Consider the following 17,219-nt stretch of genomic DNA (forward strand, 5'->3'; position numbering starts at 1 on the left):
TATGGCTTCCATCCTATATAAGATAATGTGCAAATACCACGTTGTTGTATGTTAAGTATTTAGTTAGCCACCACTTACTAATTTTCAATTTTATCTCCAATCACTCATTTTATCAAAACTTGGTTTCTAAAATAAACTAAGCCTTTCCATATTTGTAATATCAGAGTAGCCTTGATTACTGAGAAAGGCTGTCTGGGGAAAATAAATAAATAGATAATTAAAATTTCTCCAATGTAACACATTCGCCTACCTCAAAACAAATAAACATATAGACAAGTAAATAAAGCAAAAAAGCCATTGACACACATTCATTCATTTTTTTCATGTTGTTACTTCCTCTTTATTATTGTTTTATTTTGAACATTGAGTGTCACTGTAAATCAAGCTAGCATAGAACTCACTCTGTTTCCCAGGCTAACTTCTAAGTCATGGCAATTCTGCCTCAGAGTCTGAAGTTCTGGGGTTATAGGCGAGACTCATCAATGCATTGTTTTTATTATCTCATTTGCTTGATAGCTTCACCAGCTCTGACTATGATCTCAGTTCTGTTAAGATTAGGATTAGGGTGTCTCTTGATGCATCAAAGGAAGTGGGAGCACTTGGAGTGAGAGCTCAGAATGAGACTATACTGGTTGTAAGAAAATGGCAGACAAGCAAGACATGGGGAAAATCGCCAGCTTCAATAAGGCCAAACTGAAGAAAACCAAGATGCTGCAGAACACTCTGCTGACCAAAGAGACCATTGAACTGGAAAAGAGGAGTGAAATTTCCTAAAAGTCTAGGCTGGAGAATTTCCCCACTGCACCCTACCCCGTCATCTCTGAGAACCCCTTCTGATGTGGAGGAAAAGCTGCCTCCAAGGTGGAAGCAAGCCACAGCTGCACTGTGAACCTGGGCACTCCACACCACCGGCTTGCAAGTCTCTGAAGAGGCCCCCACAACACTAATTAGACTGCTGAATTTCACTGGTTTATCCTGGGACATTATAGAAAATTATTTGAATAACTGATGAAAATAAAACATACCTTGTGGTATGGCAAACAAACAAACAAACAAACAAACAAAAAAGATTAGAATTAGAGCTCCTCTTCCTCCAGAAGGCATGCTTCAAGGACTTCCTGTACTTGCTACACTTGGTCACCCTCATTTGTTCTCTTGCTCTTCAAGTGAATATACAAAAAAATATTATCTATCTTTTCATTAATATCAATGGACTCAAACTACAATAGTAGAGTAAAACCAATTTTGTGAAAGACACATTGTGAAGTTAGTGACAATTCCAGGCTGCAGTGATGATTCTACAGGACATTAAATGTTTATCTGCCAGAGCCCCCCAAACCTAAAAGGAAAGGTTTATCCACCTAATCCACACAGAAATTCCAGGAGATTTAAACCTTCCAATTGCCAATAAATTTGTATTTTCCTCTTAAATAATATTTTAAACTATAAAAGCATAGGTCATAATCTACTTGGTATTCTCACTTCACAGATTAGGAGACTGAGGTTATTAGACATTCAGAAAGCTTTTGAGAAGGTCATGTTGTACGGCTCATTAGCAGCACAGCAAAGAAAAAAACAAATCTCAAGTTTTACTCTCCAGTGTGGTTTCCATGACATCTCAATGCCTCACAGCTAACACTAATGATATCTATCAAGTGAATCTCAGACTAGAAACATTTCTGCAGACAAACCATCCAGAAGCTAATACTCTTTCTCTGACAAAGCCTGCAGATCAAAGTAACTATGATCTAAAGAGAATCCAAACTGCAGACATATTTATAGAGTCAGAAATAAAGATCTAAATAGTTCATCCAAATTTTTTATTTTCATACAGGAAAAATGAGGGTCAGAAATGGAAGAAGTAATTTGCTCAAAGTCTCATTATAACTTGAAAGACAACTCTAGATTATTGGTGAGTTCTAGTTATTCCCAAACTTAAATACCATTGATTAATCCCATTACTCACTGTCTTAGTTAGGGTTTCTGTTTCTGTGAAGAAACACCATGATCATAGCAAATCTATAAAGGAAAACATTTAATTGGGGCGGCATACAGTACAGAGGTTCAGTCCATTATCATGGTATATAGTGACATGCAGGCAGACATGGTACTGGAGAAGGAACTGAGAATTCTACATCTTGATCTGAAGGCAACAGGAAGTAGACTGACACTGGGAATAGCTTGAGCATAGGAGACCTCAAAGACCACCCCTATAGTGACACACTTCCTCCAACAAAGCCACATTCCTAATAGTGTCATTCCTTATGAACATATTCAAACTATCATACTCATCCAGCAGATATTTGCTAATAATATAATATCTATCATACTAAAGGTTTACAAGGATCCATGCACATGAAAGTTATTCTTCAATTAGTTCTCATTATCCTTAGGATTCTGAATTCCATCTCCACATTCTGAGCCCCACAATATCTCTTGAATCACAATCTAAATTTCTTCTTATTTTACAAAATCTAATTTTTATATTTGGAAATAAAATAAAATGTTTTGTTCTATGTATATACTCTATAAGGAGTTAAAGAATCTAATCAACATAAAGATCACACCATTGATATCATTTTAGTGATTAAAACATTAAAATATGAAGGTGTTGTAATTTTGAAATATGTAATACATTATTAACAATAATTGCAACATAGTGAAATAGATCATTAAAACTTTTATATAGTCTAATCTCCTTCACTCAGCCTTCCTCCCTTTTTTCAGGAAACAACAACAACTTCTAATGTTCTTTTTATGTGAAAATAACTTTTGAATTTTTTTTGGAATAGGCAGAGTGCTTGAGAGGTCCCCAGAAATACACAATGATATACCCTCTGTAGATTGCTGGCAATGGTCGAGAGAGAGCCTGATCTGACCTAGTCTGGTGATCAGATGACTAAACACCCTAACAGTTGTCTTGGAGTTCTCATCCAATAACTGATGGAAGTGGATGCAGAGATCCTCAGCCAGGACCCAGGTGGAGCTCCAGGTGTTCAACTGTCAAGAAAGAGGAGGAACTGCAAGAGCATGAATTGTTGAATCCAAGATTGCAAAAAGCACAGGGACAAATAGCCAATTGAAAGAAAGCACATGAATTATGAACCAATGGCTGTGGTTCAGCTAGATCAGGCCCTTTGGATAAGTGAGACAATTGAATAGCTTGATCTGTTTGGGAGGCACTCAGGCTGTGGGACCAGGACCTGTCCTTAGCGCATGAGCTGGCTGTTTGGAACCTTGGGCTTACACAGGGACACATGCTCAGCCTGGAAGAAGGGGACAGGACCTGCCTGTACTGAATCCACCAGGTTTAAATGAATCCCCAGGGGTGTCTTGGTCCTGGAGGACATGGGAATGGAGGGGAGGGGCTGGGTGGAAGGTGGGGATAGGGGTTGGAGGGGAGAGTACAGGGGAACCCATGGCTGATGTATAAAATTAAAACACATAAAAATAATAATAATAAGAGGAAGAAGAAGAAAAATGTACCATTTGTTTTAGTGTGCCTTTTAATTTACTTAATATAATTTCTTTTATTTCTAGCCACATTGTCTCAATTATAAAATTTCCTTTCCTTTCAAAATAATATAGTATTTTAACTGCATATGAGAGAACTCCATTTGAGTACATCATTAGTCCTTCAAAATAATTGATATGGTATAATGCTTTTGTACACTGGTTTAATAAAATGCTGATTGGTCAGTAGCCAGGCAGAAAGTATACACAGGGCCAGCAGAAGAGGAGAATGTTGGGAAGAAAAGGTCTGAGTGAGGAGACGCCAGCCTACTTTTTAGGAAATGGCATGGAATTTTCACACAGGTAATGCCACAGAACATGTGGCAACATATAGACTAACAGAAATGGGCTGAGTTTAAGTGTAGGAGCTAGTCAGTCATAAGCCTGAGCTAATGGCTGAGAGGTTTAATTAATATAAGTCTCTGTGTGTTTATTTGGGTCTGAATGGCTGCAGACTGGGCAGGACACAGGAAAACCTTCAGCAACAATTGATGACCCCAAATAATATAATGAAACCAAAAATTTAATTCACAATCTTCTTCTCCATCCTAAATTGGTATGTTTTCCATATACTATATTCCATACACTTGAATGTTTTCCAATACTATATTGGGTGGGATTCTCTAGCAGAATAGATTTGATAAAATGGAAATATATTAAAGGGAATTTATAGAGCTGATTATTATGAGAGCCAGAGTTTATTTTAAGGCTTAATTACTATGCCTAAGAGATCCATGCAACTAAAGTACCTATGATCTAAAAGCCCCTTGCCCAAAGACAGATAGTTCCTGAAATGCCACATGTGTTTTATTCCCCTAAACAAGTTTGTTTGACCCATCTGCACCAAATGTGCTTGATCACATGTGGGTGGGAAGTTCACAGGCTGGCAGTTCATCAGGACGTATGCTTGCCCCCATTGGACCTGATGAGAAATGCAGTGAATTAGGGCAAAACCTTATAGAAACTAACTAAAAGATGGAGAGAGAATATCCCTATTAATAAATCAGAAATGAAAGAACATAACAACAGACACCTGGGAAACCCAGACAATCATAAGGATATACTTTAAAAACCCTGTATTCCACCAAGTTATAAAATATAAAAAAATGGATAATTTTCTTGATAGGTACCACATACCACAGTTAAATCAATATCAGATAAATAATTTAAATGGATTTGTAGACCGTAGTGAAATAGGAGCAGGTATTAAAAGCCGCACAATAAAAAAAAAAAAAAAAAAGCCCAGGGCCAGATGGTTTAGTGAAAAGTTCTACCAGACATTTGAAGAAGAGTTAACACCAATACTTTTTTTTTTTTTTTTTGGTTTTTTGAGACAGAGTTTCTCTGTGTAGCTTTGCACCTTTCCTGGATCTTGCTCTGTAGACCAGGCTGGCCTCAAACTCACAAAGATCCTCCTGGTTCTGCCTCTCTAGTGCTGGGATTAAAGGCGTGTGCCACCACCACTCAGCAACACCAATACTCTTAAAATTATTCTAAAATAGAAACAGAAGGAACATTGCCCAACTCATTTTATGAGGCCACATTTATCTTGATAGCCCAGTCACATAAAAATGCAACAAAGATAATTCCAGACCAATTCCTCTTATGAATATAGATGCAAAAGTACTCAAGAAAAGATTTGCAAACAGAATTCAAGAACACATCAAAAACATCATCCAGCACAATCAAACAGGTTTTGTCCCAGAGATGCAGGGATCATTCAACATAGAAAAATCCATAAATATAATTCACCATCTAAATAAATTCATAATTATCTATTAGATGCCAGAAAACAAACAAACAACAGCAACAACATAACATTTGACAAAATCCAACACCCCTTCATGATAAAGTCCTGAAGAAATTAGAGATACAAAGGACATACCTAAACACGATAAAGGCAATTTGCAGCAAGTCTATACCCAGCATCAAATTAAATAGAGAGAATCTCAAAGCAATTCCTCTAAAATCAGGAACAAGACAAGGCTGCACACTCTTTCCATATTCACTGAATAGTACTTGAATTTCAGCTAGGGCAATACAACACTAAAGGAGAGCAAAGGGATACAAATTAGAAAGGACAAAGTCAAACAAAGGTTATTTGCAGAATGTACAATACATGCATAAGTGACCCCAAAAATCCCACCAGAGAAGTCCTCTAGCTGATAAACACTTTCAGCAAAGTGACTGGATGCAAAATTAACCAAAAAAAAATCAGTAGCCTTCCTATATAAAAATGACAAATTGACTGAGAAAGAAATCAGGGAAACAACACTCTTCACAATAGCCTCAAATAATATATCTTGAGATAATTCTAACCAATCTAGTGAAAGACTTGTATGATAAAATCTTCAAGTCTTTGATTAAAGAAATTGAAGAAGACATCAGAAGATGCTCATAGGTCAGTAAGATGAACATATTAAAAATGGTCATCCTATCAAAAGCAGTATACAAATTTTAAGGCAATCCCTATCAAAATTTCAACAAAATTCTTTACAGATCCGAAAGGACATTTCTCAACTTCATATGTAAACACACACACACACACACACACACACACACACACACACACACAAAACAAAAAACAAAAACAAAACACGGATAGCTAAAAACAATCCTGAACAATAAAAGAACTGCTGGAGGTATCAGCCTCCCCAATTTCAAGTTGTAGTACAGAACTATAGTAATAAAAACCATATAGCATTGGCATAAAACAGACGCACTGATCAAAGGAATTGAAGACTTAGACATAAATTCACACACACCTCTGGATTCATGATACTTGATAAAGAAGACAGAAATACATACTGTGAAAAAGAAAGCATATTTAACAAATGGTGCTGATCAAACTGGATGTTGGCATGTAGAACCATGTAAGTAGACCCATGTTTATCACCCGGAACAAAACTCAAGTCTGAGTGGATCAAAGACCTCAACATGAAACCAGACACACTGAAGCTGATAGAATAGAAAGTGGGGAACAGCCTTGAATGTATTTACACACAAGTTGACTTTCTGAACAGAACACTGATACTGCAGGCTCTAAGATGAACAATTAATAAATGGGACTTCTGTAAGTCTGTAAATAAAAGCTTCTGTAAGGTCAAGGACACTGTCAATAGGAAAAATGACAGCCTACAGAATGGGAATAGATTTTCACCAACTTTACATCCAAAAAAGAACTAATATCCAAAAGAAATAAAGAAATAAACTAGACATCAACAAAACAAATAATTAATTTAAAAATAGGGTACATATCTAAACAGTGAATTCTAAACAGAGTAATCTCTAATGGCTGAGAAACACTTAAAGAAATTTTCAACATCCTTAGCCATCAGGGAAATGCAATTCAAAATAATTTGAAATTCTATCTTACACCTGTCAGATTGGCTAAGATCAGAAACATAAGTGACAACTCATGCTAGCAAAGATGTGGAACAAGGGGAACACCTCTCCATTGCAGGTGGGAGTGCACACATGTACAGCCCATATGGAACTCAACAAGGCAGTTTCACAGAAAATTTGGAATTGATTTACCTCAAGACCCATCTCTACCCCTCTTGGGCATATATCCAAGGACCCTTCATCTTATCACAAGGACACTTGCTCATCTATGTTCATAGCAGCTTTATTCATAATAGCCATAAATTGGAAGCTGCTTAGATGTCTGTCAACAGAAGAATAGATAAAGGTAATGTGGTACATTTATACAATGGAATATTACTCAGCAGTTAAAAAAATGACATCATGAAATTGGAAGGCGAATTGATGGAACAAGAAAAAGTCATCCTCAGTGAGGTAATGCACACCCAGAAAGACAAACATAGTATGTGTTCACTTATACGTGGATATCAACTGCTAAGTACATGATAGTCAATCTAAAACCCACAGACCCAGAGAGGCTAGGAAAAGAGGAAGACTTTAGGGGACATGCATTGATCACTCTGGGGAGGGGAAATAGAATAGATTTTTGTGAGTGGACTGGGGTAGGTAGGGACAGGTACAGGAGGGATAAAGTTGGGGTAGGGATAGACAGAGAAAGTACAGGGAAATGTATCAGGAATTTGGGGGCACAAGGGGACAGTGTAGAAACCTAGTGCAGTGTAAACTTCCTGCAATCTATGAGGGTAAACTTAGTGAGGACTCCTAATAATGGAGGATACAAAGATCAAATCCAACATCATTTGTAGCCAGGCAAAGCTTCCATTGGTGAGGCTGGGTTACATTTGATTGAGTTGTTGGCCAAGGGGGTCATGTGGATATCCCTAAATAACTGAGTCTAATGCTGAGACAGAAGGTTGCTTTCTGAAACTGATAGTAGGGCCCCATTGCTGAGGACAACATGCATACTGCTTACTGAATGTAGAGAGGTCAAGCTGATGCTTATGTGGAAACTTCACCTCTGTTTCCTGCTCTCTTTGACATAAGAAGGTACTCTGCAGGCTACCAAAATAGAAACTTGGACACCAATCCAGCCACAAAACACTTTACCTACCATCTGACCTGCCTGGAAGATGTGTTGGGGCAATGGTGGTGCAGAACTTGTGAGAGTGGCCAACTAATGTTTTGTTTAACTTGAGGCCCATACCATGCTAGGGAAACCATGTCCTACACTTCCTGGATGGCCAGGACCTGGAGACTGGATAGCCCAGAGACCTAGTGTAGAGTCAAACAGGACTGACCAAAAAATTCAATGAAATGTTTCCTAATGATGTTCTGCCATACTCATAGATTGGTGCCATGTCCAGTTGTCATCTGAGAGGCTTCCTCCAGCAGCAGATGGGAGCTGGTGCTGAGACCCACATCCAGACATTATGCTGAGAGAAACAGAGACAGAAACAGAGAGAGAGTCTCAATTGGAGGTATCCATCAGGTTCCTCCCCTTGGAGCTTGGGAAACCCTGCAGAAGACATGGAGGAGAGATTCTTGGAGTCTGAATGGATGGAGGACACCAGGAGAAAATGGCCCACTTAATCAACTAAGCAGAGCTCATAAGGGCTCACAGAGACTGAAGTGGGAAGCACTGGGCCTGCAGGCATCTGCACCAGGTCTTTTGGGTATATGTTACAGTTGTTAGCTTGGTGTTTTTGTAGGACTCCTAATAGTGGGGGCAGACATATATCTGAGTCTTTAATCTGCTCTGGGGACTATTTTTCTCCTCCTAGATTGCCTTGCCCAGTTTCAATAATAAGGCTTTTGCCTTGTCTTATTGTATCTTGTCTTGCCTTGTTTGGCTGTCATTTCTTGGAGGCCTGTTCTTTTCTGAAGAGAAAATATAGGGGGGTAGATCTGGGGGACAGGGGAGGTGGGGAGGAGTTGGGAGGAGTGAAGGGAGGGGAAATTGCAGTCTGGATGTACTGTGTGAGAGAAGAAGCTATTAAAAAAAAACAATTTGTGCCTGCTTGTTGGTCAGTTGGGGCTAAATAATGAGCTGTGATTAGCAAGAGATCAGTACCACTAAGGTCAAATCTTTGCTTCTCTGGGACAATAGATGATGATCAACTTGATCTGAAAGACCAGCTGTGATTGTTAAGAGCCCAGCATCAATGAGGTGAAATATTCTGAAAAGTATTTTCTCAAAGCCAACAAACAAAATCTGGGGGTTGGGGGGAGCCAGAGCTGCATCTTAAGCAAGTAACTGTGCTTAGCAAAATGGAACTGTTACATACATGGGTTTGATTTTCACATGAAAGCTAAAGATTTGAGGAGGTAATAGGGAGAAGATGGGATGTGGCATGATGTGGCAGTGGCATAGTCCCTGAACTGAAGTCCTGAAAGGCTATCGGTGAAGGTACAACTTCAGCTGCAAATTGGGACCCCAGGATACTGGAGATGTCAGTGGCATGGGACATTCACTAAGGACAGCTACCGGTATACAGTAGAGCTTGCTCAAGCCTAAGAGACAATCTATGCAGGTTCTGCATGGAAAAACTGAATATAAGGAACTGTCAAGCCCTTTGGACCCCCAAAGACAAGTACATCCCAGATGCCAGACACAGAGTAACCAGATCTGGTTTTACACTGCTGAATTTTTGTTATGCTAAAGTGTGGTTCTTTTATCCCCTAGTTCTTAAATTTTTGGAACAACAAAGTGAGTTATTTTTTATTTTATTGGAGCCCACAGTTAAGAGACTTTAGATTTTTTAAAGAAACCTTAATATTTTAAAGGACTGAAATCTTTAATGACAGTAATAATTTAAAAGTTTGTGCTATGTTTTATGTAATGATATTTATATAGAGATAAGAAATTTAAAGTTTACAATTTCAAGTGTTGCGTTTTAAGTTAACAAGTAGTGAAGTGTCTTTGTTAGCTTTAACTGTCATTTTGCCACATCCTAGAGTTATCTGAGAAGAGTCTCAATTGAGAGATTACCTGGATGAAATTGGCCTGTTGGCATGTCTGTAGAGGATTGTCTTTATTGTTGAATGAGGTCAGAGAGTCTAGCCTACTATATGTGGCACCATTCCTAGACAGATAGTCCTGTGTAGCTGGAGTTTTCTCCAGTTCTGCCTGGGGTCTGCAGCCACTCAGACCTAAATAAACACACAGAGACTTATATTAATTAAAACTTTATGGCCTAATGGCTCAGGCTTCTTGCTAGCTAGAGCTCACATCTTAAATTAACCCATTTCTATAAATCTATACCTTGTCACATGGCTTGTGGGTTACCACTATCTTTACATTTTGTTTCTCATGGTGGCAGCTGGCAGCATCTCCTGACTCAGCCTTCTTCTTCCCAGAATTCTCCTCTCTGCTTATCCCATCTATACTTCCTGCCGGGCTACTGGCCAACCAACATTTTATTTATCAACCAAATCAGAGCAACATACATACACAACATACAGAATGACATTCCTGTCAGTCCTGAGTTGTATAATAAAGATAGTTAATTACCAGCCAAAGAATGAGTCAATAATCATTATTACTTTCTTCTTTGAATCCCTTCTTAAGTTTCTGCCCTGAATTCTCTCAGCGATAAACTATGATCTGGGAAATATAAGCCAAATAAAAATTTCCCTCCCCACATTTGCTTTTGGTTAGAGTGCTTTATCATATTAATATATATATTATAATCTAGAAATATATACCTAAAATATACTTATAAGTATAGAAGTAGAACATAAATATACAAGTATAATCTATGAGTATATAATATATAAGTATAATATATACAATACTATAATTGTCATAAGAGTTGAAGAAATTCAGTAACAAAGATAGAAATTATTGGTATTAGATACATAGTTGTTATACAGAGGCCCTAGATTTCAATTAAGTCCAATTTTAAAAAATAGTTATCTTTTTATTATAATTCCAACCTAAGTGTGGGAAACAAAGGCAAATGATAAGATGCAAATGTAGTTGGAGTTTTCCTGCCTGGCCCACAGTCAGGACAAATCTCTGTCACCTGCCAGGCCCACAGATGCTCAGATCCAACCAAGTAAACACAGAGAAATTTACATTGTTTAGAAACTGTATGGCTGTGGCAGGCTTCTTGTTATCTACTTCTCTTATCTTAAATTAACCCATTTCTGTTAGTCTATACTTTGCCACATGGCTTGTGGCTTACCAGTGTCTTTACACGTTGCTTTTCATGGTGGTGGCTGGCGGTGTCTCCCCCCAGCCTTCTACTTCCCTGAATTCTCTTCTCTCTTGTCCCGCCTATACTTCCTGCCTGGCTACTGGCCAATCAGAATTTTATTTACACAGAGCGATATCCACAGCACTTCCCCTTTTCTTTTTTTTTTAAGGAAGGTTTTAACTTTTACATAGTACAATTACATATAACAAAGCAATTATCAAACAAGAATTACAGTTACAATATTAAAGAACATATCCTATCTATCTTATATTTGTGAGTCTAAGGTTCTATATCTAACTTATCTTTTATCATAACTGAGGAAATTATAACTATCTAGTCTTCAACCACATCAAAGACCTCAGAAGGATATAATATTACCTGAGAACCGGGAGAAGGATGTAAGCATTTTTCAAGAGTCTTGCAAGAGTAAACAGAGACAGCTGGCAGCCTGGACAGTCACCTAATGTTCCTTGTAAAGTTGGGGCATCTGTCTTCAGCCCACAGGGCTAGAGTCTCTTGGTCACTTCTCTCAGTGTCCTGTAGAATGTCTGGCAGTTTCCTCACCAAAGCAGGAACTTGAAGGACCATTTTGTCAAGCAAAGTTTAGTGGTCACCTTTCTATGGGTCCTGCACATCCAGTCGATCAAGCAGTCCAGGCAAGAACAGTTTCTTGTCCAAATGGCTATTTTTGCCAAGGGGAAGATAAACTCCATATGAAGTGTCTTCAATGCCCATCCTCTCTCTGAAGAAAAATGGTGTTGCCAGGAGCAGACATGTCTCACTGTCCAGAAAGTCTAAATTTTAAAAATATTTTAAATGCCATATTCTGTAGACCTTTGAAGTGTTTGAAGGTTACCTATCTATCTGAAATATCTCTATGTATACCTAGAAGACTTAACTAACATGGCTACGAGTATGATTATCATAGATGACTAATTATTAATTTATTTTTAATTATGCATTACAATTTTAAATGAGATATGCAAACACAATACCTTAAACATGAGTAGAAATATGCATACAGTATAACAAAATTAACTTTAAGTTTGTATCAATAGACTAAAATGTATACCAATGTAAAACATTTTAAATGAGTTGTTGCTCTTTTAGAAGTAAGTTCATTAATCTACACTTTTATCCTATTATATCTATATCATATCCCCTTTTTATCTTTAGAAAGTGATTGCATTTATAATCAACCTGTTTTAAATAAAATAGTGGATTTTGTCTGTCCCACACCAGAGGTCTCTTCTGATTTGGGACATAAGAATCTCTTAACCTTTTCTTTTAGCAATATGTCTGGGTTTAGAGAAGGAGTGAGCCAATTCCATCTCAAAAGCCAGCTGGGAATTTGGGTGTAGTTTCTCTTACTACTTCCTGCTGGAGGGGGGCACTGTATCTTATGGGAAGACAAAGAAAATTTTAGGATTATGGAGTAGTCTGTGAGGGTAAACCTCTGAGCCAGTTGCCTTGAAACCATTTTGGATGTTGGATCATCTGGGCCATGGTGTCATTGGAGACCTTTCAGGTGGTCTTGGCTGATCAAACCTGATGTATCTTAATCTGGAACAAATCCACAGCCTCTGGCTTTCTGTGGAAACAAAAGCAGAGACTCTTTTCCAAAGCAACATATCCTTATATCCAAATTTTGAAGTCAAGGTACCTTTAAAATTTACATATTTGTTTAACTCAACAGCTTTTACGATCAAATCTTTTTTTGCAGTTAAAAATCCCAAAGACAAGACAAACCAGAATCTCTGTTTAATATCCATCTTTGTAAAACTGAAACGCCACTGTGGCTGTTGGCTCCACCCACCTCAGCTTCCCAACATGGCGTTGGTACAGTTGGTTCTGGCTCTGGGTCTGGAGCCATGTGTACCATCAACTCTCAGAAGCAGTTCTAGCAAATCAGTGCATAGCCCAGAAACTTTTTTTTTAACTAGCAAAGACTAAATCTACCATACAGCAGAGTAAAGTTGCTTGTAGATTTCTCATTCCCGCCACACTGCAGGTCAGACTCACATGCCAGGAACCCACCATAGTAGCTCAAACAGGAAGCTGTTTTTAGCACCGTTTTAGAATCTTTGTTTTCAGGTTTTAGGTAGAAACTCTTACCAACACATTGGTTGCCATTTGTAGTTGGAATTTTCCTGCCTGGCCCACAGTTAGGACAAATCTCTGTCACCCACCAGGCCCATAGATGCTCAGATCCAACCAAGTAAACACATAGAAACTTACATTGTTTAGAAACTGTGTGGCTGTGGCAGGCTTCTTGTTATCTACTTCTTTTATCTTAAATTAACCCATTTCTGTTAGTCTATACTTTGCCACATGGCTTGTGGCTTACCAGTGTCTTTACACGTTGCTTTTCATGGCGGTGGCTGGCGGTGGCTCTCTCAGCCTTCTACTTCCCCGAATTCTCTTCTCTCTTGTCCCGCCTATACTTCCTGCCTGGCCACTGGCCAATCAGAACTTTATTTACACAGAGCAATATCCACAGCATGCAAAGATATTGGTAATATTTTAGTTATAAACTTTACTTGAAGATTTACTCAAATTCATATTGTTCTTAGTTCAATAACATAAAGATCCCATCCTACAGGATGTACAACAATGTAATCACTCATAGACCTTAGATTTGTTTCGTATCTGACATAAAATTCCTGCTTAGTAAATTTCTACCAAATGGATGAGTGATAGACTTGCTTAACCAAGGAGGTTCCTTGTAATTGTAAATGGGAGGAGAGGATGTAGCATGAGGAGTGTGTCCATATTTACAAATGTCAGTCCATGGAAGTGAGAAGAGGAAGTTGGATCACCTGGAATTGGAGTCACAGGTTGTTGTGAGCCACTCAGTGTGGCTTCTTGGAACTGGACCTGGAACCTCTGGAAGAGTGGGAAGTGCTTTTAACCTCTGAGCCATTTCTACAGATTCTAGTCATGGTGTCTTGATACAGGTATATAGCTTGTAGGAAAAATGGTTTATATGTGATTTATCTATAGCCAAATATTTAATCCATCTTTGGAAGATTTTATGCATATTATGATAGAAGGTCCAGTTGTCCTAGTGCCATTTTTTAAGAGAATGCTTTTCATCCATTGGGTATTCTTGGAAGCATTTTTTTACAGATAAGTTGACTATATATATGTGACACTTGTATAAAATATGCTTTTTAAAGTGCCAGAAATTGATCCTGAGAGTTTATGCATGCTAGGCAAGTACTACACCACTATTGCATGCCTCTGATTCCTTAAAATGTATTACGTTATTGAACTAGGTTGAAATCCCTCAAGTATATTCTGGTTCTAATATCTGGAACTTGTGAATATTATGAAAGAGAGTATATGAATCAGACTAATTTAAGGATTTGGAAATGTGGAGATTATCCTAGGATTGGGTCCCAAATGACACCATAAGTATATTTATAGAACAAGGAAGCATGTGTTTATTGGCTATGGCTTTGAATATAAAACACAATAGCGAAGGGATGCAAAGAATTCATTATATATGCTGGTAAAAGGCAAGAAAACAGTTTTATTCCACAGACACTCTGTAGAATGTATAGCCTAGTTAGCACCTTAATTTCAACTCCATGAAATTTTATTTTGGACTTTTGATCACCATAATTTAAAAAAATTAAATGTGTAATTTCAATATCACATATTTGTCATAACTTGTAATTCTAAGCCCAGGAAAGTAATATAGCAGTTGAGAATGAAAAGGAAAAATAATTACTGTAGAATATTGACAATAATTTGACACCAATGGAGCTGGTAAGTAGTTAATTTTTGTTATAGTTTAAAGATAATATGGTGACTAGCTGTTGAATTGACTAAGTGATAAAATATTTTAATTATGAAAATTTCAGCAACTGTAGGGATAGTGATAACTTTTGCTAAGCTGGAGAACACTAGGTGAAAAAAGACATTAGGGTTAACAGATCTAAGTAAGTATCACATTTTAATCATTTTATGTTGAGATGCCTATCAAACTCCAAGTGAAGTAATTTAATAGCAGTTGTAAGCCCTTGCCTGGAATTCAGGCTAAATAATATGGCTAGTGAATAACAAATATAATATAATATCCTTGGCAGTAGCCTGTGATGCTTGGTAGGGTCAAAGGGAGTTCCATGATACCCCTTTGACCAACTATTAAACAAGATGTAATATATTCCTGGCACTAGAGGTTTTATTTGGTGGCATAAGATATCTAATTGTTCATGGTCTTTTCCATTATATGGCAACTCCTTTTCTATTCCTTCATATTTGCATACATTTTAGGAAGCTTCTGCAGTAGTAGGTTTCCATTTAGTCAGATGCATTTTTTTTTAATTTTATCTGCAGTTATTTTATGCTTAATTTATTCCCATGCCAAAAGTTTTTGTTTCTTCAGTTTTTTTTAGGGATGTCCTTTCTTCTGTGCAACCTCATCTTCTGGCTTTGGAACAACTTGTTCCTTTTCAGTGAGGATCATCTCCATATGGCAGAGGGAACTCCTGTTCGTATCAATAGGCCATGAGCTTAGTATGTGGATTGGTATCTCTTAAGTGCTTTGTTCACCTGGTTGTGTTTGATTGCTGACTAGAGAACCTACATCTAAACCTTTCAGTTCGGTATAGCTCTCTGTATTTTTAAGCATGTGCAGCACTCTTTTTTGGCCTCCAACCCTGTGTCCAGCCCCACTGTTTGGCCTGGGCTCACCTACTGACTCCATCATAATACCACCAGAATGGCACATATTGTTTCTTTAAAGTGACATCTTTCAGATACTTGGTGGCCTTTCAGATATTCATACACTTGATGGCCTGGGCAGTTTCATGAGTGTTCTTAAAGTGAACCTGAAGATTTGAACCTCTTGATTTGCATGATTTTGTAGGGTTTTCTGAGTAAAGAGTCTAGTAAATCATCTTCACAGATCACCTTAGTCCACTTACAGGAAGAGGAAGCCTCCATTTGATTTCTCAAAAGGCCTTTACTATTCTTTGTTTTTTCCCATATTCTACCTTTTATCCTTCTCTTTGATTTCCTTCCCCATTTAATCTTCCTATTTTACTTTCCCCTTGTCTCTCCACAACATGCTCTATTTCCCTTGCACTGGCAAATCCTCGTCTTCTCCCCTGCCCATTACTAAGTACCTAAACCTCTATGGTTATGTGGATTATAGAATACACATTGAAAGTTTAAATATTCACATCCACCTTTAAGAGAAAGCATAAAATATTTACCATTTATAGTCTAAGTATCCTGATTCAGAATGATTTTTCTAGCTATAGCCATTTACCTGCAAATTTTATGAGTTCATTTTTCTTCACAGCTGAGTATCGTTCTACTGTATAAATGTACCAAATTTTCATTATTCATTTATCAGTTGATGGATATCTATGCTGTTTCCAGTTTCTGGCTATAATGAATACAACAGCAATGATTATAGTTAATGCCCATTGCTAAAACAACAACAACAACAACAAAACCTTATTTATATCAACAAGCATAGAGAAGTCTAACTGGCACTCAACTAGAAGCTTCACCCCTACTGACTAGCATTCATGTTGCTGGATGGTACTCTGCATGCTACTGAAAGAGAAATGTATCCATCAATATTACCCAGCTGCAAACCCCGCAACCTACAACAGCAACTTATTTACAAAATACACTGTTGTAGTAGTGGCACTAATGTTATAGAAGAAATTAAAAAAAAAATTATTGGATTTAAGGCCCACTCCATGAGATTAAACCTGACACTGCTAAAGTTGCCAAGAACCTGAGCCTAGGGGAAAACTTAATACTATTATTCTGCTAATGGAACATATCAATAAAATGACTCCTAATGACACGTTCATACACCTATAGATCAGTGCCTCACTCAACAATCATCAGAGAAGCTTCTTTTTGCAATAGATGGTAATTAATTGAGAGATACACAATTGAACAATGTGCAGAGGATGAGAGACTTTGTAGCACTCAAGCCTAAATGTGATATCTTTAGTACAGCTCTATCCTTAAGTCTCAGTTATTTATGCTGAAGAAGAGATTGACTGTTAAGAGTCAGAGTTGATGGATGGTTAAGGAAACAGCATTTTCCAGGCACAGTAAAACTGAATACATCTTAATTACTTTTCTATT

General features: G+C 37.6%; 1 protein-coding gene and 1 pseudogene across 1 annotated transcript; one reads left to right on the forward strand and one right to left on the reverse strand.

The window, feature by feature from the left end:
• Positions 1-642: 642 nt before the first annotated feature.
• On the forward strand, positions 643-774 carry LOC118573692 (thymosin beta-10-like). The gene has a single exon (XM_036173994.1). The coding sequence runs from the start codon at positions 643-645 to the stop codon at positions 772-774; it is 132 nt and encodes a 43-aa protein (XP_036029887.1).
• Positions 775-15,456: 14,682 nt separating this feature from the next.
• Positions 15,457-16,003, reverse strand: LOC118573614 (annotated as a pseudogene).
• Positions 16,004-17,219: the final 1,216 nt, after the last annotated feature.

Source organism: Onychomys torridus, chromosome X (genome assembly GCF_903995425.1).
Source record: "Onychomys torridus chromosome X, mOncTor1.1, whole genome shotgun sequence".
NCBI classification, from domain to species: domain Eukaryota; kingdom Metazoa; phylum Chordata; class Mammalia; order Rodentia; family Cricetidae; genus Onychomys; species Onychomys torridus.